Here is a 25,946-nt window from a genome sequence, read left to right as displayed (position 1 = left end):
CAAAAGAAGTGAGGATAAGCTGATTAAGATGAAGTCTTTCTCTTGGCCAAGTGTATTCTTCAGCACCACCAAGAGTTAAGAGGAATCAGATTTACTTGGAGCTATCAAATCTCTTTTTTCTTTTTTTTTCCCCTTCTTGTTCTAAATAACATGTGCTAGCTTACTGGGATCACTCATCTTTTTGTGATCTGCAGGATTAGGAATGCGCTCCTTCATATGAAAAATGATGCTGGAAATAAACAGTCCTCCTAGAAAATGATACAACTCTTGCAATGATATAAACCCAGTGTTTGTTTCACGTTACTGATGTCTTTTAAAGATTGAATAAAGTGTCATTTTATTTTTAGAGGTGTCCTGCAGCTCTTTTGAGGTTTTCTTTTGCAATTCATAGTTGCTAGAAACAGACACCTCTAAATTTAAGAAAGTGATGTTTTTTCTTGCGCTCTTATAACTCTGTAAATGGAGTTGTTTAGTTTAGGAGTAAGTGCCTTTGTAATCATGTTCTGTGGGTGGTATCTTTTGCTATAAATTGCCTGAAGAGTTTTAATAGCAGAAAACAGCCTGAAGGTAATCGATTTGCCGCAGGCTGGAGCAGGCCCAGTTAATCTTAATAGTCTTGCCATCCCACAGCAATCATTTGAACCTTAACAATCTCAACCCTTCATGTTACTAAGAGCTCCTTGACTATATTGATTTTGGCAAAATTTAAAAATAGGTTTCAGCAGAACAGATCATATTAGTCTTTTTCTATGCCAGTTAAATGCAGAAATCCTTAACTATCTGAAGACAGTACATTTCAACCACTCAGCCAGCTCCTCTGGTTACTAAATTTATGACAAAGCTGCATGTTAAAAATCAGACATGAGCAGATTGTGGAACTCTTTCTCTTTTAGCCACTTAGAAGGAAGCTGGGAAAATAGCATGCAGCTTTCAAATGTTCACATTGCGCTCTTTTTATACTTTTATTTATATTTCGTATATAGTGAGCACAGATAAATGTTTATTGTAGTATTAATCTGTTACAGTAACTCGTGTTTGAATGATAGAATCATTGACTATCTCAAGTTGGAAGGGGACCCATGAGGATCACTGGGTACAGCTCTTGGCTCCACACAGGACCACCCTGTGTCTGAGAGCATTGTCCAAACGCTGCTTGAACTCTGGGCACTTGGGACCATGACCACTCTCATGGGGAGCCTGTTCAATGCCCACAGCCCTCTGGTGAACAGCCTGTTCCTAACACCCAGCCTCACCTTCAGGCCCTGTGGCTGTCACACATAGCAGAGCTCAGCGCTGCCCCTCCGCTCCCTGTGAGGAGCTGCAGCCGCCATCAGGCCTCCCCTCAGCTCCTCTGCTCTGGGCTGAGCAAACCCAGGGACCTCAGCAGCTCCTCCTCACACACCTTACCCTCCAGGCCCTTCCCCATCTTCATAGCCCTCCTTTGAATACTCTCTGACAGTTTTATGTCCGTCCTATTTTGTGGCACCCCAAGCCACACACAGTGCTGGAGGTGAGGCCACAGAGCACAGCGGGACAACTTCCTTCACCTGGCTCTGCAAACTTCTTACTCTGAAAAAGGGCCTGTGTGCCTGACAGACTGCCTTTTTGGTCTGTTTTGCCTGTTTTTATGAAAGATATTTCTTCCCATAGCCTTGCCTTGCTCATTTTGTGAGGTGAATGTTAACATTTGCTGTTTGTAATTACCCCCTTCCCCCCCCCCCCCCCAACAACCTAGGAGTAAAATAATTATTTTTCCTAAGAAATGTGGAGTCATAAGCATCTGTAGACATATAAACCCTAGGGAAATGAACAGGAATAGAGACAAAGAACAGCATGAAGATGGAAATAAAGAGACAGGGAATGAATAAGTAGCAGGGTAAAAAAATAACGGGATTGGAAAGAGTGAAAGGGATCCAACAGGAGAGGCTGCAGTAATGGAGAGGTATACTTTTCTCTGTTTAATCAACAGCGTCAAAAAGCGGTAATTAAATTAGGATATCACTATTGGATGAGTCACTGTCCGACCACTGTTGTGTGCTGAGCAGAAAAGCACCGGTAGGAGGAAAGGCAGATTTGCTGTCTATTCATTAGCCTTAAGAAAATAGCAGTTCCGGTTGCTTGTGTGGGAGCTGCACTAATTGCGGCTGCGATTTACAGAGGAAAACTGTTTCGGAATGTTGTGAAGAAACCTTGGAGAAGTGGAGGGCAGGGCTGCTACCCAGCGGGGAAGCAGCCCAGTGCACAGGCTGCAAGTGGAGACCTTGGCATCTCTGAGAGACTTTAAAATCCTCAGGCTGCCAGCCCCCGTTAATGGCCGTTGCAGGCTTGCAACAGAGTTTTGTTTCTGAATAAAGACGTGATTGCCTGCCTTAAATTAGATCTCAAGTGCGGAGCGGCGCTTGATTCCCTACGTATTACTTCAGATCAGTGCCTCTCAATGCGTTTTTAACCTTTGAACCCTGAGCTGTGTTCTGGAGGAAGCTAGTGCTGCTTGTGGCCTTTCTTTGCTGGAGGGAGCCCCGCGGAGCTGCCCTGCTTGTGGGGAAGGAAACTCGGTTGCTGTGGGGTATCTAGCAGCACAAAACCACTTTCAAAGTACAGGATGGGGGGAAGCAGGAGGTGGTTTGTGTGTCTGGGAAGCCTTTGGTCCGCGCTAATACACAGCCAAGTCAGGCATTTGAGGGTGCGAAGCATTCCAGAGAGATCTCCCATCTTTTCGGAGGAATATGTGAATTTCGCTGAGGCGATGGCCACAAAACCAATATAGTTCAGCTGCGGGCAAGAAAAAGGCAACTGAGAGAACGACACCAAGAGCAGTAGGAAACGGCAGCTCGCGCGGAGCAGGCGGCCCTCTAGGGCGAGGCGAGCGGGAAGCTCCGCGCTTCCCCTCCTTCCGACAGCGATCCGCCCGAGGGCTCCAGCGGCCGCAGGCAGAGCGGCGCGGTGAGGGGCGGAGGGACGGAGCGTCTGCGAGCCGCGGGGCGGCGCGTGCGTGCGCGTGGGGCGGGGCGGGGCCGAGCCGTTACCGCCCGCCGCGGAGCGCCGCCTCCGCCCCCACGTGGCCAGCCGGGCGGAGCGGGAGCGGAGCGGAGCGGCGGAGGAGCGCCCGGCCGCCCCCCTCGGCCCGGAGCGCGGAGCCCGCGGGTTGCGGCCCCGCCCCGCGGCCTCCAGGCCCTGCCCGGGGGTGGGGGAAGCTCCCGGCGGAGCGCCGCCCCCCCCCCCCCGTCGCCTCCCCTCCGGCGCGGCTCCCGGCCCCGGCGGGGACTATGCGGAGATGGTCGTCCCGACCGGAGGCGGGAACAAAGAGTCGCCGCCGCTCAAGCCCGGGCAGTGGTCGCCGGGCTCCGGTCCCGGGAGCGGCCGCGGGGGCCCGACGCGCTCTCCCGGCGGGGCCCGCGCCGCGCGGCGGGCGGGCGGCGGTCGGCGGGGCGGCAGGGCGGGGCCGGCGGTCGGCGGGCTGCGGGACGCGCCGGGCCCAGGACTCCTCCGGCTGCCGCGCACCTACGGAGAGCGGCTGCGAGGTGAGGCGGGGCGGCGGGCCCTCCCGGAACCCTGCCCGCCGTCCCCGGGCGGGGCTGAGCCGTGGCGCTGGGGGCTCCGGCAGCCCGCGCCGCTGCCCTGTGCGTGTTCGAGCGGGCAGAGCCACGCGGGCGTCGGCGGGAACGGGGGCGAGGGGAGGGAAGGAGCGCTTTGCCGCCGGGACGCCTCTGGGCTGTCCGTGTGAGTAACTCCGTACGGCGCTCCCGCTGACGGGCTGTGCCGGGCGCCTCCGCGTTGCCTGCTTGCCTCTGGGTTGGAAGGACGGAGGGTGACTCGTGCTGTAAAAGTCTGACCTGTGTGAGCGAATCGCGGATGTGCCCGACTCCCCTTTTCACCGGTTAATTTGTAAAAGTTATCTCGGGATTTAAAACCCGAATAGTCTCCCTGTGACGGTAAGGCTGTCCGTGATGTTTGCACAGCGATTTCGTACTCGCTGTATGAAATTCTTGCGGCGCTTCTGAAGTCTGGTGGAGATTTTTTTTTTCTTGCAGCACGGTAACGCTGCAAAGTTTGAACCGATTCACGGAGGCTGTTCTCAAGCGATGCTTAAAATACTTGGTTTCTTTTGACAGCATTTGTTGATGATGGAATGGGCGCCATTGTAAGAGCTGACAGCAAGACATGGCTCACTTTCATCCTGGGTAAGTAAGTAGAAGGAATATGCTGGGGAGAAATGTCCTTTCTTTTTTTCTGCAGCTGTAAGTTGTATCAAAATATATTGAGAAGCGTGAGTTGAAAAGAAAAAAAAAAATAACCTGGCTTACCCTGAAAAAGGGAAGGGAAATACCTTCCTTCATCATTTTTTCTAAGTTTGTACAGCAGTTGATGTGATGTCAAGACGTTTGCTTGAAAATGGTTGTTCACGAGAGATTTATAGATCTCCCCTATGCGGTCGTTAATTACGAAGAAAAAAAACCTGTTGATAAGTAATTAGTCAGACCAGCTTGCTTTGCAAGGCTGGAAGAACCTAAAGCTGGCAGGGGATGTAAATTTAAATGTTATCTGTGGGAATATTTGGGAGTAAATGGCAAAATGGCTAATGGCCAAAATGTTGGAAAAAGCATCCAAAGTGCTTGCAAAATTATAGAAAAAGCGCATTCCTGAAGTCAGCAAATGTTATTAATGGCATATTTAACAGATGCAGAGTTATCTGTTCTCTGGAAGGTGTATTAAAAGACTGTCAAGGAATTCCAATGATGCTGGCAGTATTGATGACACTGCCAGTGGTCTTTGTGTTGCCAGAGGGAGTTTCTTCAGTTTGATGAATTACCTTGCAAAGGAATGGCAGAAAGGCAACACTTAGCGTACAAACTAATTGATGAATAAACTGCTCCTGAATTGCTTTGCTTACTTCTGTTTATTCAGCATTTCCTAGACTAACAGTTACTTGTATAACACAGAAACATTTAACAGATGGTCAGAAGTGGAAGAATGCTTTCATTTGTTTGAAATTTGAGACCAGATCAGGTAGAGAGCCTTATAATTTCTGGAGTTTGAACTTGGCTGCAAAACTCAGGTAGCCAGCTGAATGCCTCAGGGAGCTATTTGTAAATAGCTCCTTTTAATGGACCAGTAGTAGTGAGTCTGTTATAAATAGCAGTGTGGTATTTGCAGTAGTAAAGGCTGTAAATATACTAAGTTTTAGTGCTATTTGGATATTTGTTGTTTTCTTTTTTTTTTGACTTCAAGGTCCAGGTTTTGTAGAGAGAAGCTTCTGCAATCGGAGCTTGTGTTGCTATAGAGTGTTATTTTTCACCTCTAGAGATTGTCTAACATAGGTGCCATGTTAAAGTTGTCAGATTTTCAAGAACGTTCTTCTGCAATGCTTTTGCCACACTTTTTTAATGACTGTTGAATTGAGGCCTAATTCTGATTGCGTGGGATCTCAGAATGGAACATCCTGAGTAAGGGGCAGAAACAGCCCATGCTGACATGGTTCTTGTCCTGTATTCCTGTTGTCCTGTATTCCTACCCTTGTCCCTTTGGGAATTTGGACAGTATTATTCAGTTTAACGTGTGTTTCTTATCCTTTTGTATTGCTGTGTCTTAGTGTTTATTGTTCTCTTGGTAAATGAATTGTGTATATCACAGCTTTTGAAGAATGGCTTCTTTCTTCAGTATTCAACTTGCAAAACTGGATTGCATCCCTTGTGTCTTTCACATTGCCCTTCTTAGAGCAGAAAACACAAGATAAACACAGGAAGACTGAACTGTGAGATTTTACATAATAACCTCAGTCTGCAAAAATCTGATCATATGCTTTGCTTTTTACGGTTCTTACATAGGGAGAGAAAATGGCATCTGCAACTTCAGGTACACTGTAGCTTTATATGTCTTTCTAATGTTAGGACTCTAGTTTCCCTTCCCCGACATTAATGGGATCAAAGGATGGTAATTTTAAGAGAACTGATCTGTGTGCTTTCCATCAGAAACTAGCTTATTGTACCTCTGGATGCCATCTGCTGACAGGTGTAGATTTGGACTGGTGATGCAAGTCTATGAATTTTGTGCATTGCCTGTTTAAATCTAAGTAATTACTTGAATTGCTGAGCGATTATAAAAGGTTTTCTTTTTATACATGTAAAAGAGTAATAGGGGGAAGTTCCATAAAGACGTTTGATATCTTAGAAAATAGTTCTGATTGAATGTATTTACACTTACTGGATTGATTTTTCAATGCAACTTTTACAGGAGGGAAGAATAAGATTTGAGTACACTGTTTTCTCTATGAAATAAGTGGACATTTGTGTTTGAAATATAATTTACTGCATGTGTAAGTAAGCTTATGTGTAAGCTGAAAATACTGTATATTTGGCATATTTGGAACTGTGTGAATTCTGAGATCATGAAAGTACCAGCAGCTGATGTGCATTTATTGTACTCCTACTGCACATACTTACTTAACATGTACTCTCTTTCAAAATGGATGTTTTTTAATAGTTGGAGTATGTGTGAGTATATATGTAAACTTATTTCAGCATCTGATTTTATTGGGAATCTTAAAAACGTTGCTGAGAAATGAAATGATGCCTTATTCTTCTGTCTGCAAATGTGATTCTGGTTAATAAGTAAAAGGTAGGGACTCTTCTGTTTCTTTCTGCGTAATTGATGCAAAACATGCTTGTTTATCAAGTGTGGTTTGCTGTGTTGCTCTTATAGCTAATGTGCTTACCTCAAATTCCACGTATCATCTGCCTTTCTGAAAAAAATTACAACTTCTCCATGGAACTAACGTAGATATTCTTAGTATAAAAAATAAGACAGCTGCTGAAAGTTTAACACATTGAATCCCATTTATTGAGAACGGTACTGAGAAATCCTTCTGTTTTATTTTTTTTTCCTAGAAAGTATATGTGAAAAAAATACAAATCTAAAAGAAAGTTTATGCTGTTCGTTTTTTAATGGCTATCCACGCCTCTACTTGAGAAAACAACTGAAGTGGAGTTGAAACACTCTTTAAGAAAATCTAAAAGTGGTATTGTGTAACCTTAGCTAGTATGTAAAAATATGTAGCTTGAAGTAAGTGTTTTCCCTTATGATTGTAGAGGCAGGTAGTTAAATATATTTTTTCCTCTTAGATTTTTTTTATCTTAGCATTTTTTTTTCTGTCTTACCCATTTTCATTTCACTTATCTTTGTATACGAAGGTTTAACGTTAAAACTGAAGTTTGTGAACGTAGCCTGTTGCATTGGTATATGCAGTGACAAGAATAACAAGCACTGCCACTGATGGCAGCAGCAATTCCAGGCTCCAGGATTGTGTGCCTTGGAAATGTGTACTGTGTCACGAAGGGTATATTCAGTCTGCTTCTCTTTCCATATCAGTTTTGGTGTTTGCAGATGACTTTTTTCCTGTTGTTCTTGCTTCTTGCTAGAAACCAACCATCATACACATGTAGCATGCAGTCTGAGCAGATATGCCTTGAGTAGCTCTCTGCCTGCAGTGTCTGTGAGTGTGGAGGTACTTGCTGTAAGGCTCCCCTCTGTACACGCGACCTGAGTCGTGCCCAGCCCTCCTGCCTGCTGCTGCTGGAGTGTGGGGATCAGCACCCTGGAGAGAGGCACGGGCTCAGCACCTCTCAGCCCCTCTGCTCCATGTAACCCGTGTAAATAACACGACCCTTTGCTGGCCACAAAGGTTGCCTTGGGCTGAAGGCCACCTCTCAGCCTGACCTTTCTATGGCAGAGAGGCACTGTGTGCACAGAGAGCAAACGAGACACTTCAGTCTAGGAGTGCCAGACAGAGGCACCTCTGTCTTAATGTCTGTTGTTCATTCTTTGCTCGTGCTGGGTTTTCTTCCACTGTGAACTTTGGAATGCTGCTCGTGCGAAGTAGAGTGGTTTCTGATTTCTTTGGATCTTGTAATTCTCAGAATGTCAGAGACGTATGATGTTCACCCACCACTTTATCACGTTTTTTTCATGTCCATTGTTCCCCCAGATTACCTCCTTATTCTGCAATTAAGTGACAACAATGCAGATAGTCTCAAAATGGTCAAATGGAATGCTATTACAGGCAGCATTTACCATTTTCAGCAATTACAGTCTCAATTAGACTTGGTTTGACATCTTAAAAGTGTTCAAAATATGCTATGTATAACTTACCCGTACTTATAACTCACTTATGTTTCTTCTAAGCTGAAATGGGTATTTTACATTCTGATGGATCATGTTGAATGATGCACGATACAGGTGGGAACACTGCGTATTGCTGAATGTCATCAGCGTGATTTCAGATTTCCAAGGAGCTGCCCATGAAAGTTAATTCAGATGTCCTATTCTGCTGCTGCTCTGGAGGCTGAGTACCTTCTGAGCACCTCTGAAGTAGTACTGTAATTATTCAAAAGAACATGATTTAATGTTTTGTGACTTAAGTATTTGAGTAACTTGACACCTTTTGTTTCCTTTACAGCTGCTTTTGCAGGAGTCCTACATTGGTAAGATTATATTTATTGTTTGGGGGTAATGTGATACTTCGAAGTGTCATTTTGACTTATATTTAGACAAGCTATTTGGATAATTTATATTTAGATCTTTCCTCTCAAAGCCAAGTTGTCACCTCTAAGATGCGTAATTCTGTTTTTATGAAGCTGATTTGAAAGCTTTCTTAAGCTTGTTCAGCTAAGAGTGAAGCCTGCTTTCCAGCTGGTAAATTATTAGTCTCGTAGAATATCCTGAGTTGGAAGAGATTGACAGGAATCGTAGCTTAGCTATGCAAATTCAGCAGCTGCATCTCCTGTAGCAGACTTTTTTTTTTTTTTTATCCTGAGTGGGTTTTGAAGGTCCAGGTAAATCTTTTCAACCTCCTCCTTCATTCTGCTTATTTACATTTGCTTTAATTTTTCAGTCTTGTGTTGTATTTTCTTTGACCTTTGTCTAGCCAATAGTTTCTTTGTATATAGAGAAATGGATTTTGAACTAATTTTTGTCCATGTGATTACTGTGTTTCAGGTTCCATCCTAAGCCTCGCCATCAGTTTTTGTATTTTAGACCTTGAACAGAATGGCTTCTGTAGTGATTTTCACCCAGCTGCTTTTGTAGAGATAAAAAGTAGCAATTTCTGCCACTGTGTTTTTGTTTCTTAGCTCAAGAAGAGCTATTGATTTTTGGTAGCCTGTTTCTTGATAATTTCTATTCCAAAGGAGGATTGCGTGCATTGCTTTGCCTTTTTTTTTTTAATCCATCCTTTCCAATGAGGAAGCTTCACTTGGACAAATTTTGCCTGCAGTTATTTGCATTTCTCCTATTTTTTTAAATTTAATTTTGTAGTTTCATTCTTACTTAAATAACATTGATAATTTCTATATATAATCACAGATATCTGAAATAAAAAGTAATAGAAAAAATAGAAAAAATGAACACTGCTTACATGTGCATCATAGTGGCTCCACCAGTTTTTAGTCTGTGCTTCTTTTTATTTGTCAGATACTTGAATTTTATTTACTAATATGTATTCTTGCTAATTTGAATAGCGTTGCCCTTTTTATCTTTAAATGTCTACACTTCTGTTAAAATGCATTTGAGTATTGTAACTTCATAATAGCATTTAATGAGTTGTCTATGGATTCATGGTTTTTTTCCAGTTAAAATTATCTGAATAGAAGAGAATGTTGATATGGCATCTGAGTAAAATAGCAGTTTATAAGCAGGCTTTGGGTCTGCAATAAATGTCTTACCAGCTCTTTTTTGGTGTATATACTTAATACAGATTCTAAAACTTCATTGAATTTTCATTGCTTTTTGTTTTTATTTAAACAGGTGGCACATAACAACTCTGTTTGAAAATGACCGTCACTTTTCTCACCTGTCAACACTAGAAAGAGAAATGGCTTTTCGCACAGAAATGGTTAGATTATCTCTTAATAAAAGATGAAATGATTGGAAAAATTCATGATTTTGTGATTCTGGATTTTACCAAATTTCTTAATACCTTCTGGATAAGCAAAATATTTTTCTGTCTTGCAACTAACATACATTACACTTTCACATTTCTCTCCACTGATCATTGTGAATTTTTCTCTTCACAGTTTGCTTAAAATATGAATTGAAAATATGATTGTAGAGAATCAAAACTACAAATCTGCAAATATCTTGTGGCGTAGCTTTGATTAAAAATGTGGCATAGCAAGAGTATGAAAGTCATTTTTAATTAATGTTTGCATATGTGTATTCCGTTTGGCAGCTTTTATTTATTTTGAGAACTATATAATATTATGCTAGTGCACAGTTAACTAAACAAATGAGAGGTTCTGATGTGTCATGGAACAAAATGGAAGGAAATCCACGTTGTTTCACTAACACTCATAGAAAGGATTTGGAAAATTGGGAAGTCTTCTTGGGTCAATTTGTCCTGCTTCTTAGAAATACAAAATTCCTTTTAAAAATGAACATTGTACATGGTGATTTGTGAAGCAGAAGTGACCTCTCTAATCATAAATAATCATTCTGCTCCCCTTGTAGGGTCTTTATTATTCCTATTTCAAGATCATTATTGAAGCGCCATCGTTTTGGAATGGACTGTATGCAATTATGAATGACAGACTAACTGAATATCCTTTAGTGATTAACACCTTACAAAGGTTCAATCTTTACCCCGAGGTAAGCTGTGTTTTAAAAACAAGATTCTCAAAGATTTGAGAAATCTTTGGTTTCTTTAGACTTGATTATAAATTTATAAGAAATAATTTATAAGAAATTCCCGTGGACAGTGCAGTTGTAAAGATAAATTGAATAACCAAGTGTAGCTGGGATATTGTATTTCAAATTTAATATCTGGAAGTAACTTTGTATGCTGTGGTCAACTGCACTGTTATTTACTGTTCTCAAACGTCATGTACGTCAAATCAAAGGTGAGTAATCTGAGCATCTTAGTATATCATGCCCTACAGTTGCAATCCAGTTCTATACTTCCAGCATAGTTTTCTTAGCTCTGGAAGTAGGTTGCTGACTTTGTGCACTTCAGGAAATAGAGCATATGAAGTGAAAGTGGTATGTGACAATGGCTGCAGGGATGAAGATACTAGAGATTGTTTTGGCTTGCATTTTGTGTAGAGCTAACGATTAATCACAGTTTACTGTAGCCCTTAAATCCAAGAGTGGTGGGAATTTCTTCCACAACAAAATTAATTCCTCTTTAGAAGACTAATTGCGGTTGTTTTGTATGTGCTTGTTACCTGATTAGATAAAGCTTTTAGTCTGGTTTTTTTGGTCGCTAGGAAGATGTCAGTAATTACTGAAATGTTTGATTTTCTGTCTTACGATGTTGCCTTTGTCTCTCAAACATTTTGCAAAGGGGAAACTCCTTTAGTTAATCTTCCTTTATATAATTCTGTGCGTCAGGAACAACTTGTTTCTTGGAGAATCAGGGACGAATAGTGGCTATAATTGCCTGTTTACTCATTCTCCTGCTCTGTGAGAGCAGAGCTGCTTCCAGGAAATATATATGTAAGAGTTCCTGGCTAACATGTATGTATTCAACTCTCATTTAGCAGTTTCTTTTGCTCAGGAAGAAGTAAATGCTATAGACTAATGCCTCTGGTATCCTCTGTTGTGTCTTGTAGTTTGTTGGTTTGTTTTTGACTCCAAAGGGATTGCAATTCAGTTCTAGAAATGCAGTGTTACCAATTTGTGCTGCATTTGAATAATATATTCTCTTTAGCTGAGAAAGATTTATTGACTTCAGCTACAATCTGACATGGAAAGACAAAGGTAGCTGATCAAGTGAACTTACTCTTAACAGAATCCTCAGTATCACCATGAAATATGGTATGTTGGATGCAGAAAGCAAAACGAGAGTAATGAAATACAATGGCTGACATTCTGTTAAAACATTAAGTAGATTGCTGTGCAAAATATGTAGGCTTGTCTGTTCATTTAGAGTTTTCTAGGTTTTTACTGCCGCATTGAATTTGGTGATACGTTATGAGTTCATTCATCTTTTCTGAGCCTGTGTGGGCATGAAAAGCAGACAGTGGTCTTCTCAGCTCCTTTTAGTCACTTAATACTTGATATCTAGCTTCTGTGTAAATATTTCATGATATCATAGAATGGTTTGGGTTAGAAGGGACCTTTGAGTTCATCTAGTTCCAACCCCCCTGCTATAGGCAGGGTCACTTCCTTCTAGACTGGATTGTTCAAAACCTCATCCAGCCTAGCCTTGAATGCTTCCAGGAAGGGAGAATCCACAGCCTCACTGGGCAACCTGTTCCAGTGTCTCACCACCCTTTTCTTACATTTGTTTCTTGAATTTTCTTGTTTCTGTGTAACTGCATCTAAAAAGTAATTGATAGGAGCAACTTGACTTCTAAAGCTTGTTCTCCAGATTTATCTAGTTTGGCTTGTGGTAGGTGGTAGGAAGGTGCTTTGTGGATTTATTTGCTGACAGTGAATTTTTTTTCCTCCTGATACCCAGTATCCAGTTATGTTTTTTGGGAGTGTTTCATTTCCATTTCAATTTTTAGGAGCTTTCTAGCTTTTTTGGTGCAATAGCTGGCATTAAAACTTAAAAAATTTTAATAGTAGTAAAGGCTCTTCCAGTAGCTGTATAGTGAGTGATGGAAAGTGACAGAGAGATAATGTGTTAATTTCATGCTAATAGCCAGTTTGCTGTCTAGCTGTTCACCTTTACAGGACAGGGGTATTTCTGCGTGTGGCAGAAGTGATGAAAATCTGAGTTGGAGAAATGAATGTTTCAAAGACCTGTGTAGTTTGGGGTTAAGTCTTAATCGATGACAACTGGTAAAAGGGATCAACTTTCTTACATGGTCTTTAACAACAAAGGACTGGTCCATAGGGGATATCCTGGGCCTAACAGCCAGTCTTTTCTTTTCCAAGTTCTGCATTTACTGACTTATCCAATACAATACAGTACAAATTCCAAAAATGCCACTGTGTTCTAATTGACCTAGCAATTTTGTGCTACTGGCTTGCTTCCATTTTCATGCTCACGTCTGAACTGTTTCATGTGAAGTAGCTTTTGGCAAAAATGTTTCTGTTCTTTGTATGAAGTAAGTAAAAGTCTTGGGAGCGGGGAGGCTGGGGTTAGGGAGTATTCATGTGTAATAATATCTGCAGCTGACATAAGCACTTGTGACATAAAAAGATTAAGCTGTAATTTTTTTGTGCAGGATTTGTTCAGCAAGAATGCTTTATTCGCTCACTGTAAAGTCAGCTTCAGGGCTGGTGATGCAAGTATGCTGGACAGATGTCTCTGAGCTTTTATTTGCATTCTGTTGGCAGTGTACAACCACGCTTAAGTGTTAAGAGAAATGATTTGGTGTTGGTTCCTAGTCCTGTTATTGCTTATGTGGAGTAGGGGTGAGTGTCTCATTTGTATGCACTTATGCACAATCAGCAGTGCCAGGACACAGATGTTCAGGAAGCCTCCAGGAATTCAGGATGGTGTACTTTGCAGGACATGATGTTAAGGCAAGGAGTATGGTTCTAGACAAAAAGGTGTAGATATATTTTGAATATACAAGGTTTACATTATGGAAATGTGAAGAGCATGGACAAATTGAGTTATGATGTCTGGAGCCCTAGTTTGAAAAGATTATCTAACCATAGAATTGCAGAAAAATTGAATGAACATCACTTAGTAGCACCACTTTGTTTTAAGCAAGGTGAAGTAGGTTGCTAAGGACTATCTAAGATTTGTTTGGAGTATCCCCACCTCACTGGGCTTCCAGTGTTTGACCATCTTAATAATAAGAATAAAATAAATCTTATGTGTAACTGGAGGGTCCTATATTTCTGCTTATGCTTATTGGCTCTTGCCCTGTCACTGAGTGCAACTGAAAACTGTCTAAGAATTCTTTAGAATCATAGAATGGCTTTGCTTGGAAGAGAACTCAAAAGATCATCTTGTTCAGACCTCTCTGCCATGGACAAGGTTGCTAAGCCCTAAAACAGGCACTAGATCAGGTTGTGCAGAGCCCCTTCCAACTTGACTTTGAAAACCTCTAGGGATGGGATGTCTGCAACTTCTTGGACAGCACCTTACCACCGCCATTTCCCCCAGCATCTAATCTAACCCCGCCCTCCTTTAGTTTAAAGCCATTCCCCTTGTCCTCTTACTATCTACCCCTGTAAAAAAGTGTATTTCCCTCATGTTTATAATCTCTTTTTAAATACTGGAAAGTCATAATGAAGTCTCCCAGGAGCCTTCTTCAGATTGAACAAGTCCAGTTCCCTCAGCCGGGGCTGCTATTGCAGCCTGGAAGGTGAACAGGGTACTGGGCCTCATCAAAAGAAGAGTCGCCATCAGGGCGAAGGAGGTGATTTCTCCACCTCTGCTCTGCCACTGTGAGGCCTGGGGCCCCAAGTACAGGAAGGATGCAGAGCTGTTGGGTTGAGTCCAGAGGACTATCCCAAAGATGATCAAAGAGCTGGAGCACCTTTCCTATGAAGAAAGGTTGAAGAAGCTGGACCTATTTAGCTTAGAAAAGGGAAGTGTCCTGGGATACCTCATTATAACATTCTGGTGCTTGAAGAGAGCATACGAGCAGGAAGGGAATTGACATTTTATGTGAAGCAGTCTGACATGGAAATGTGTATGAAGCAAAGATGTGGAATTGAATTCTGCCATGTGGAAAAAATGGATCCATTGACATTCATTGTTGCTTGCTGAGCATTAATGGAGACAATGCAGTGAGTCTGCCTACAGTGAGACTCTTGTTCATTGCTGGTGAGAATGCATAGCTAATGGTGGTGACTATGCTGAAAAATAGTGTTTTGTAGCTGAGAATTTGCTCTATCAATTAGTGTTGTTGTGCATTTTCTATCTGTTTTAGTTTCCATGGGAACAAACAGGAGGCATTACTTTCAACGTGATCTATGTTTATTACCTAATGATAGCAGACTATGGAGTTTTATGAAATGTAGCTATTTCAGTGAGAACTGAAAGCAGAACAAGAACAACTGCCTCCTCCTTTTACCTGCCGTTGGCTGAGCCCTGGCCAGTGGCAGCTCACTGGCAGCTGATCTGGCTGTGATCTGACATGGGGGGGGCAGCTACTTGGCTGTGCTCACAGAGGCCACCCTTGCAGTCCCCTGCTACCAAAACCTTGTTCCATAAGCCTAATGCACACTTTATCAGGGATCAAATTATTATTCCCTATATTTTCTTTTTGTCTTTCTTAAAGATGTGACATAACCGTTTTATTAGTTGCACAGGGAAAGAATAGGTGGAATCATACTTCCTGTTCATGTTTTGTTTTTTTTTTGACACGGGGTTGGGACCAATAATGCTGCAGTGGTGAAATATCCTTTCAGTCTAGGGACCTTTGGGTTATAACTTTCAGAGCAGCTTAACTGCAATGGCCACATTATTTATTTATAAACTCTATAACTCTGTTATATCCGACAGAACATCTTGGTAATTTTATCCAATGACTTTGCTGTGAGATGAGTCACGGTGTTTCTGTGTGTAAAATACTGGTGTTTTCTGTGTCAGGTGTTGAGTTTTCAGAAACTTTGAATCCTTTTTTCCCACCCAGGTGGTCCTTGCCAGCTGGTACCGCATATATACTGCTGTTATGGATTTCCTTGGTGTACCAACAAAGATGTGTTGGACAGTAAACAGAGGAAAAGATCTTAGTCCTGTTGAAAGTTGTGAGGGTGAGTTGCATTTTGTTTTACTTCCTTCCTGCAAGCATTGTGGCTTCTAAGAACACCAGTGAGTAGAATGTGGGCTTTGTTTGTTAGATAGTTGCCCCTGTTTAGGCTGAACTCCTATACTGCTCTTCAAATGTGCATAGCTGTAGTCTGAGCCTGTGTTATATTGTGCTATTATAAGATCTGCTGTGTATAATTGGAGGCTCTGTAGATGCATGGGATTTCTGTAGCTACTGTAGAATCTGCAGTTTGTTCTAAGACCCTCTGTTTTCTTTCATAATTAGAATGTGAGGAGTGGAGAGGGAGGGGAAAAAGATAACTACAAGGCTCTCTTTTGGACAGTATTTTGTGTTGTGACCTAATATTCAGACCTCATATCTTGGATTTGATACCAAACCTTGGATGCTGCTACTTTCTAGCTTTTTAAAAAATTCTTTTTTGAACATGTAAGGTATTGTCTCTTAAACTAAGTGTTATGCAATGGAAGTACTTTGCTGAGAAACAAACAGTCGAGACATTCTACAGTCAGTTTGTAAAGTTATTTCATTTTATCATTTCAAATGTCTTTGGTCACATATTGAAATTTCTTCTTTGCACAAAACTATACAAACTGTCTTCAGAATGGTTCACTTACACGTTTATTTGTTGTTTACTGCTCGTGACAAAATTAAATTACTGTTCCTGGTGTTTTTAAAAAACAGCAACAGTAAAAATGCAGAAAGCCACCAACGACCAAATCCTACAGTTATTGAAGCTACCAAGTTTGTTGGGCATATCATCATCTTTTTTTTTTTTTTTTTGGAGAACTGTCTTGCTGTAATTTCAACAGTGTTGAATAAACATTTCTGTGTACCAGACTGAAGTTTTGCTAGCTTCTCTATAGCGAACAAGGCTTTTTAAGCTGTCGTGCAGAAATGATTGGAGGCTGGAGGATTTAAAAAAATAAGAAGAGAAAAAGGATAGGCATGTGAACACAGAAATGTTTGTGAATTAGTAAATTGAAAGATGTGCATTATTAGAACATCTCTTGGCAACTAATGAAAGAAGAAAAAGCTAAGAGCGTTGTGTGTGACACATTTAAAGATACGTTTATGCCTGAAGTGAGAGTATAGGGAATACAAACTAGATCTAAAAGCCTTTATAAAGTCAAAACATCTTAGAGAATGTTGCCATGGTCATGCTTATTCTTTCTATAAATTTCAGGTTTTTTTGTAGACAGTGCTTCCCTCCTTGGCCCAATGCCTCTTTCTCCCTTTCTAAATTTACTTACTTATTTTTAGGAGTGTAGTTTTTTCATTTAATCTTTCCAGTAATCTTTGTGACTTTTTTTACCCTTTCTGTAAATATGTTAAGTTAGCAGTGTTCTTTATTATAATGGTTGTGTTTTGTTCTCTAAACTATATGGCCATTCATGTATATTTGCTGTTTGTTTATTAGGGTGGGGAGACCCTGCTTCCTTTTATGTTGCTGTGATTTTTCTTTTGAATGGACTGATGATGTCACTGTTCTTCATATATGGCACATACCTCAGGTAAGGCAGTTGAGACTGAGTTATTTAATTGGTGTTACCAGTTTGCTTTTACAGTAAAACAAAGAAAAAGTAGATGCTAAAATAGTTTGAGGATTTATTGTTTGTTTGTATGGTACATTGCAATAAAAATACTACTATGTTATCACTAAAAATTACTAGGACAAGCAATATTGTTTATTAAAATATATGCTGATGATACTACAAAAACTTACAGGAGATTTCAGTGAAGTGGTATCATGTTGATACCACTGGGTTGAGGATCAAACTAAATATTACAGAGTTTTTAAACCAGTTTTTGTATCCTGTGCTCTTAAGATTATCAATGTAACTCATTCTTAAAATAAAAAAATACATGGAATGACACTGCACTTTTAACCAAGACTGGAGTTTTTACAATGCTTTTCTTCCAATAGTACTGAATTTCTTTCAATTTTAATATAATGGAAGGGGTAAAATGTTTGGGAAGATAAACTGTTATTTTGCAGACATACTTCCCTTTTTCAATGGATTTCTGTTTTCAGTATCTGTCCTTTAATTTCAGGAACTGTAAGATTCTTTTGTATATAAAATACTGCTCCATGTTCAGCAGAAAAATAGAAGCAGAAATATTTGTACCTCTATTTTCATTTGCCAATTTTGCAGAAATGCAAAAAGCTACTACTTTTTTCTCTAATAGATGTGATTATTTTTTCTCTTCTTTCCCTGGCTTCACTGCCTTGCATTCTCTTGCTCTCACTGAAGCATGTGGTGAAAGTTCAGATAAAGAAGATGGTAGGAGCTGAATTGACAGTGGAAGGAGGAAGTTGCCTAGTGTAACTGTTGGGGTAAAGAATGTATGCTTGTGTTCCCTAATGTGGAAAATGAACCTCTCACTTTTTGAGGAAGTGGGTAAACTTTGAATCTTAATATCATTAACTTGCCATGTTTCTTTAAAGGAAGATGTATGTATAGCTGTGTTACATATATTAGTGTATTGAGAACTCAGAACTATCTTAATTCTGCAGTGTTTTCCTCAGATAATTCTTGAGTATCCTAAGCAGGTCAATTGTAAATATAAGTGAGCTGCAATTTAGGTAGTCAAGATGACTAGAATATAAATTAGAGTACTTTCAGCTGGGATTATGAAAAGTAACAAGTGTCTCTGCAGTTTTCTGCAGGTAGGATTTTGTCCTTATTTATTCTCAAGACATTTATATTTGGATACCAGATCTAGATGGCTGCTAAGATATCGCATGGGTTCAGAGGCTCCTCTAAGCCAAGGAAAGCCAGAGTCCTTAAGCTTTTCTCGAGGGTATAAAAAATAAAGGAACTGAATCTAGAGCAATGCCTTTCTACTGTGGTGAAGTAGGTAATCTTATGAATTGGTGTAGCTCTCTCCCCTAAAGCTGATCTTTAGTTTTTTTTTTTTTATGACTTCTTGAAGGCTTTCTCATAGTGCCTGGCTCATTCGATGTTGGGAAGCCACCCTCTAATATTGTCTAACTGGCCCTATATGATGGAGTGATAATACTGATGAACAAAGCAAGGGCAACTGATATCATCTACCTTTGACGTGGTCCTGTGCCACATCCTTATCTCTAGATTGGAGAGATATGAGTTGGAAGGGTGGATTATTCAGTGGATAAGGAATTGTTTGGAAGGTCACAGCCAGGGTGGTTGTTGTCAATGGCTCTTTTTCCTGCTGGAGGCTGGTGATGAGTGGTGTCCCTCCAGGAGTCTGTCTTGGGACTGGTACTCACTTTTATCAGTGACACAGGTGATGGGATCCCTCAACAAGTTTGCAGAGGACACCAGGCTTAGTGGTGTAATTAACATGTCAAAAGGAAGGGATGTTCAGGTTTGGGCACCTCAGTGCAAAAGGGACATCAGAGTGCTGGAGCAACAAGGCTTGTGAGGGACTTGGAGAATATTCCCTGTGAGGAGTGACTGAAGGAACTGAGACTGTTTAGTCTGGGAAAGAGGAGACTGAGGGAGACCTTATTGCTCTCTTCCAGTACCTGAAAAATGATTGCAGTAAGAGTGGGGTTGGTCTCTTCTCACTGGTGACAGGTGACAGGATGAGGGGAAATGGCCTCAAGCTGTGCCAGGCAAGGTTTAGGTTGGATATCAGGAAAAACTTCTTTACAGAAGGGGTTGTTAAGCACTGAGGCAGGCTCTCTGGTGAGGTGGTTGAGTCACCATCCCTGAATGTGTTTAAAAACCATTTGTGGTGCTCAGGGACATGATTTAGCAATGGGTTGTTAGAGTTAGGGTAGGATGTTTAGGTTGTGGTTGGACTTGATGATCTTGAGGGTCTTTTCCAACCTGAGCAAATCTATGATGCCATCCAGAGGGTCCTGGACAAACAGGAAAGCTGGACCGACTTCAACCTAGCGAGGTTCAACAAGGTCAAGTGCAAGGTGTTGCACTTGAGTCAGGGCAATTCTAGGTATATGTACAGACTGGGAAAAGAGCTCCATGAGACAAGTCCTCTTCAGAAGGACTTAGGGGTCCCAGTGAATGACAGATTTAACAGGAGTCAGCAGTATGTGCTTGCAGCTTGGAAGGCCAGCCGTATTCTGTGCTGCATCAAAACAGGAGTGGCCAGCAGGATGAAGGAGGTGACTGTCCCCCTCTACTCTGCCCTCGTGACGTCCCCCTGGAATACTGTGTCTAGATCTGCGGCCCCCAACACAGGAAGAATGTGGAGGTTTTAGAACAGTTCCAGAAGAGGACCATGAAAATAATCAAAGGGCTGGAGAACCTCTCCTGTGGAGACAGGCTGAGGGAGCTGGGCTTGTTCAACTTGAAGAAGAGAAGGTTCCTGGAAGACCTTGCTATGGCCTTCCAATATTTAAAGGTTACAAGCATGAGGGAAATAACTTTTTTACAGGGGTAGATAGAAGTAGGACAAGAGAGAAATGATTTAAGCCAAAGGCAGGGAGATTTAGATTAGATGTTGGGTGAAATTTTTCACTGAGAGTAGGTGGTGAGATGCAGGAACAGGCTTCCCAGTAAGTTATGGATGTCCCATCCCTAGAAGTGTTCAAGGCTGGGTTGGAAGGGGTTTTGTGCAGCCTGATCTACTGCCTGTTATAGGAGTTGGCAATACTGCCCACTGCAGGGGGGGATTTGAACTAGATGTTCTTTGGGGTTCCTTCCAACCCAAGCCATTCTATAACTTCTGAGTTTGTGAGCAACAGTCATCTCAAGCTTACATATTTTGTGTAGCTATTTTTCTTCCCATGTGTTCATGAGATGTGTCTTTTTTTTATTCCAGCCTTGATTTGCCTTTAGTCTCCTTGCAGCTGGTGATGAAAGATGGTAGGCTAGTGGAAGACCACTTTCTTATCATTTTCTAATCTAGCTTGTGTTCTCACATCTATGCATGCTGTACTCTGTTGTTCAGTGATTTCGGCTAGCAGAAATGTAGTTGGCTTTGTAGGAGTGGTTTTTTTGTTTTAGAACTCTTTTTGATGTTTAACTCCCTTAGCCAGTTTTTCTCCCCAGCTTAGAAGATGACCAGACATTGTATGTCCCTGTCCTAGCACTCACTCTGTGGTGGCCAATGTTAAGAAGGGGAGCCTTTAGAAGTAGCTAATGAGCTGGGTTTGCTGTAGTGTGAAACTACAACCACTGCTTAGTCAGAGACACTTTGGAATCTTCTTGTATGGTTTGTCAGCTTCAGATTTAGGAGCATTCTCTTCTACAATAATTGAAGGAATACGTTGAAAACTTGTTTTAAGATTGTTTTTTTTTTTTTAATGGACAAATGAATGGTATTTATATGACAAGCACTTTGTTCAATTGTAAGATTCTCCCCCATTCCTTCTTCTCTTGCAGCTGAAGGACAGAAAGTGTAAAATGGTTGTGAAATACTGCATCTTAAGGAGCTACCCATACATTTCCTGTACCTCCTTCTGAAAGTACTTTTTTGGTATTCTGTTTCTTGCATGTTCACAAACAAGGAATTAGTGCAATTCCCTAAAAGCTTTCCTTAGGCTTCAGCTTCTGGTACCTGGGAATCAAAGTTGTTTCAGCATTTCACACCTGATTCTACTAGACAAAGAATTAACTGTTCAGGTCATCTGGAGTCCTTTAAAAATCTAGATTTATTAAATAGTCAGTTTTTATACGTGGGTGGATGTAGCTTCTAGTGAAAGGGCCTTTGTAAAATCTATTTTGTACATGTACTTCACCAACCTTAGTGTGGTACGAGAATTTCAATAGGAAGAGCTGTCTTTTATCTTTTTATATTGGCAGTAGGAAAGATTAACTTCTTTATCTCCTATTCTATAGCATTGCACTGTTAGAAAATAACCAATCTTACTCTATACAAAATAGAACTCTGTGAACTAGAGAGTTATATGTGTTCAGTTCCTTTTCTGGAAAAGATGGATGGTGTGTTTCCCTATTCTGTGCTACAGATTATCTGATCTCTTCTCATGTGGTAGAATAACAAGGCCTGATAGCTCTAAAGCATTCATAATATAATAAAAATACATAATACTCTAGACTTAAAGTGTGTCCAACCAACAGGCCTGCTTAATTGTAAACTTTTAACATTATTTCATGATTTCTAGCAATATTTTTTTATGTGTTTATTGAGCATAGCTTGAGCATGGGCTGCATGTCTGACAGTGGAATACTGTTGGGGGAAGAGTGTAGTGCAGTGATATGTATTTGATTAGTGTTTCTGCTGTTAAGACCACATAGTCAATATACAAATAATAATCGTCTCATTGAACGTGTGGTAATTAGCTAATCCAGACATGCTTAAGGTAGGTTTATGGAATATGCACGTTATACTTGCATTAATTCACTTTTTCTCAGAATATGTAGATTCAACAAATGGTGTATTTAATGGCTGCTTTGTTTGGCATGAAAGTAACATAAGTTAAATGAATCGTAGAATCACAGAATCACAAGATTGGAAGGGACCTGCAAGCTCATCTAGTCCAACCATCCTCCCATTACCACTGCTACCACAGACTAAACCATGTCTCAGCTCCTCATCCAGACTCCTCTTGAACACTGCCAGGGATGGCGACTCCACCACCTCCCTGTGCAGCCATTCCAGTGCCTGACCACTCTCTGAAAGGAAAAGTTCTTCCTTAAGTCTAACCTAAACCTCCTCTGGTACAACTTGCGGCCATTTCCCCGCGTCCTGCGTGTTGCCTGGGAGAAGAGGCCAAACCCTCCTCATCACAGCCTCCCTTCAGGAAGTTGTAGAGTGCAGTGAGGTCTCCCCTGAGCTCCTCTTCTGCAGACTGAACAATCCCAGCTCCCTCAGCCGCTCCTCATAAGACTTGTGCTCCAGACCCCTCACCAGTTTTGCTGCCCTTCTCTGGACACACTGCAGGGCCTCAATGTCTTTCTTGCAGTGGGGGGCCCAAAACTGAACACAGCACTCAAGGTGCGGCCTCACCAGTGCTGAGTACAGGGGATGATCACCTCCCTGCTCCTGCTGGCCACACTATTTCTAATGCAGGCCACCTGGCCACCTGGGCACACTGCTGGCTCATGTTCAGCCAAGCATCAACCAACACCCCCAGGTCCCTTTCCTCTTCACAGTCATCCAGCCACTCGTCCCCAAGCCTCTTGTGCTTATGGGGTTATTGTGGCCAAAGCGCAGGACCTGGCACTTGGCCTTGTTGAACCTCATAATGTTCTGTGTTAAAATCAAAAACAGATAATAGTACAATTCAAAACATTAGTATATATTTGAAAAAAAGAGATTTGTTACATACATGTGTCAGTGATACTATGTATTTCATATGTGCATTTCATATTTCCTCTTCACTCTGACTGTGACTCCTCTTCACTCAGACAGGCTGAAAGGTTGGACACCCAAGCTTTGATGTTTCATCACAGTGTCAAAACTTTATGGAAAACTTGAAGGCTTTTTTCTTTTTTTTTTTTTTAGCAAACTTTTAATTTTGTTTCTAAAACTAAAATTTATTTATTTATTTAAATACTAAGTGTATTCATTTTATCATTTTGGACTTAAGTATTGATGCTTTTAGTATTTGCAGAATAAAAGGTTATGTTTTATTTGTAAGAATGCACGTTTCCTGGAGATTGTTTTAGCCCTCAGCTGGTATCTTTAATCCCAGGACTCAGTGATTCTGTTTGGTCTGCATATTAGTGATGGGTGAAGGATCTGAGAGGATGTAAAGATTTTGTTGTTTTTTTTCCCCCTTAATCTTGAACAGCTGGCTGGTACTTTTATTAAGCAGCAAAAATAGTACTTTCCAATTCAAAATAGAAATGCAAGTTCTTTTTTCACAAAAAGGTTGCTTGGTTTGTGTCACAGAACACTGGTAATAAGGTTTTATCTGTTTGAAAAGATTTGTTATCTATGCTATTTTCAGGTGAGAAAAACTAAGTACTATCTTGGGTTTTAGCGTTGGCTCCATGGTGCTTGTTATTCAGTACGTAGATCTGATTTATTTAGAAACCTATAAAAATTCCTTAAGGGCTTAAGAAGCTTTTACACGTCAGTGTCACAGTACTGCACATAAGAATTAGGCTGTGTCTTACACTGACTCTTCTGTATGAAATCATTTTTATATATGTTTGCTACCATGCTTTGTTTGATTGTCCAAATAATATCTTAGGTTCAGACCAATATTTGCAAAGTCCAGTGAGTCCAGTTTTCTGATCAGTGTCTTAGGGAAGGAATATTTCATTTATACTACTTGGGATTTAAAAATGAATTGAAAATGCTCTGCACTTCTCAGGACCAAGTTCAGTGTACAGCAGATTAAATACCAGAAGTCGAAGGCTGTAATTCATGGGGCTCATTTTCATTGCTGATATAATGATCTAAACCAAAGCTTGTGACAGGCAGAAGAGCAACTTCACATATAATTTACATTAAAATTGGTGCTCTACAGAAGAGAGTTGATGTATGAAGAGGTGTCTACTCTGGAGTAAACACTAGCTGTCTAGCTAGTCTTTTAATATCTTTTGTGCAACGTAGATTATTTTTCTGCGATGCCCGAATGCAGTTTTGCTTTCCCCAGTAAACTTAACTATAAGCAAATGCACCACATTTTTGAAGAAGCATCAGCTGTTAGGAAGTTCTCTTGTATTTATATTTCATGTTCTCTTCACAGCGGGAGCCGTCTAGGAGGCCTCATTACCGTGATGTGTTACTTTTTCAACCATGGAGAGGTAGGACTACCACCTTATTTTTCTTCTCTCTTTTTGAAGAGTAAGATTGATCTCATTTCCTTAAAGACAATTATGCTGCTGATCTAAATGAGAATGAGTGTAAAAGGCTAATAGGAATAAGACATTACTGAATGCAAAATAGGTTACAATTTGTATGATGTATTGCACTGTTAATGTATCACTTTAGATTTAAAAAATAAAAATCAGAAAGGAAGTATAAAGTGATTCTGAGATTCACATCTTAGCAGCCACAAGTTCAAGTTTCAGAACATCAAAATCTTTTTTCCCTGTTCCAGACATAACTGGACTTAGATGTACCATGTGCATAAGCCTCAGAAACAGTGGAAGTTTTCCTTAGACTGCTACGTGTTTTATCTGAAATTCATGAATACACGTGGTGCAGATAAACCCCAAAAATTCTTTTGGGATGATAATTTGGAATTAGGATTTTATCCTTTGCTAGAAAGCTCTGACAAGAGTATACATTGTTTTGCCACACTATGGCACAGTCAGCTCTGCTGTCCTACTGGACACCCTGTAAGAGAGCTCATGTCTCTCTTCAGATGACAGGAAACACACATAAATCTTTCTCAATTATGTGTACTAATTTTGATGGTAATTGGCATACAACTTTGCATTTATTTTACATTTTTAAACACCTGTTTTACACTAATAATTTAACATATTTGTGGAATATCAGAACAATAAGCAGATAATCAAATGGTACTGATTCTGGTAATATCTTTGATAAAATAATATTTTTAAAATGTCTTTAAGGTTCTGGGAATCAAAGTAGAAGGGACAAGATTGTATAAACATGCTGTAAGGTTTCATAAATTCATTATTGTCTATGATAAGTTTTTGTCCTTCACTAATAAAGAATTTTTCTCATTTTTAGTGTGAATCTATTGATAGCCATTTTCTATCCATTTGTATGTCAAAAATGTCCTCTCCTTGAAACGTTTTCTTCTTCCATAATGCTTCCAAAGCTGTGTACACAAAACACTTTTATCCCTTGGTTAGCCTTCATGTAAGGTCTCTGAATGGACCAATCCTTTCATTTTCCTCCCCTAAGATAGGAAGTTGCCAGGCTTCCTCTGCATCTTTTCTGGCTCACCTTCCTTGCAATCTGTGAACAAAACTCTGTTTTCAGCAGTCCTTTCAGGAGCATGTATTAACATCCATCAAAATATTTTTCCTTTTTTTTTTTTCTGCAGGGAGGAAGGAGGATTAAGCCTATGCTAATTCTGATTTGCCTTTTTTTACTTACAGAGTCAGCTTTGTTTTGCATGCAGCAGAAAATAGGTAGAGGAGCTTAGGTGTTTTCCGCATTGAAATTGCTCTGTTTACTTCAGATTATATCATGCTAACTGATTGCAACAATGCAAAATGGTATTTCAGGCTATAGGAGAACCTCCCTATCTCCTGTAGGTTGTGTTTGTGTGTTTCCTGGACACAGGTTCAATGCTATTTGTCCTACAGTGATAAATTGCTATCTAAGGGAAATGGAATTAGACAAAGGAGAGTGGGTAATACTCTTGTGTAAGATGTACATTGTGTAAGCTACATTTGTGGAAGAAAAGCTACAGAAATGATTTATCAA

The 25,946-nt window shown here is 40.6% G+C and overlaps 1 protein-coding gene across 1 annotated transcript in view; it reads left to right on the top strand.

The window, feature by feature from the left end:
- Positions 1-3,224: 3,224 nt before the first annotated feature.
- The window catches only part of DPY19L1 (dpy-19 like C-mannosyltransferase 1), a 48,604-nt gene continuing 25,882 nt past the window's right edge, over positions 3,225-25,946 (top strand). The window contains exons 1-8 of the mRNA XM_031590470.2: positions 3,225-3,521; positions 4,113-4,181; positions 8,453-8,477; positions 9,799-9,886; positions 10,501-10,638; positions 15,537-15,657; positions 17,092-17,185; positions 24,286-24,343. Coding sequence (XP_031446330.1) covers positions 3,275-3,521; positions 4,113-4,181; positions 8,453-8,477; positions 9,799-9,886; positions 10,501-10,638; positions 15,537-15,657; positions 17,092-17,185; positions 24,286-24,343 — 840 coding nt within the window. The 5' untranslated portion in view covers positions 3,225-3,274. The remainder of the gene's footprint in view (positions 3,522-4,112; positions 4,182-8,452; positions 8,478-9,798; positions 9,887-10,500; positions 10,639-15,536; positions 15,658-17,091; positions 17,186-24,285; positions 24,344-25,946) is intronic.

This window comes from Phasianus colchicus, chromosome 6 (assembly GCF_987193195.1).
Source record: "Phasianus colchicus chromosome 6, bPhaCol1.hap1.1, whole genome shotgun sequence".
Classification (NCBI taxonomy): Eukaryota; Metazoa; Chordata; class Aves; order Galliformes; family Phasianidae; genus Phasianus; species Phasianus colchicus.
This window is presented reverse-complemented; position numbering and strand designations above follow the sequence as displayed.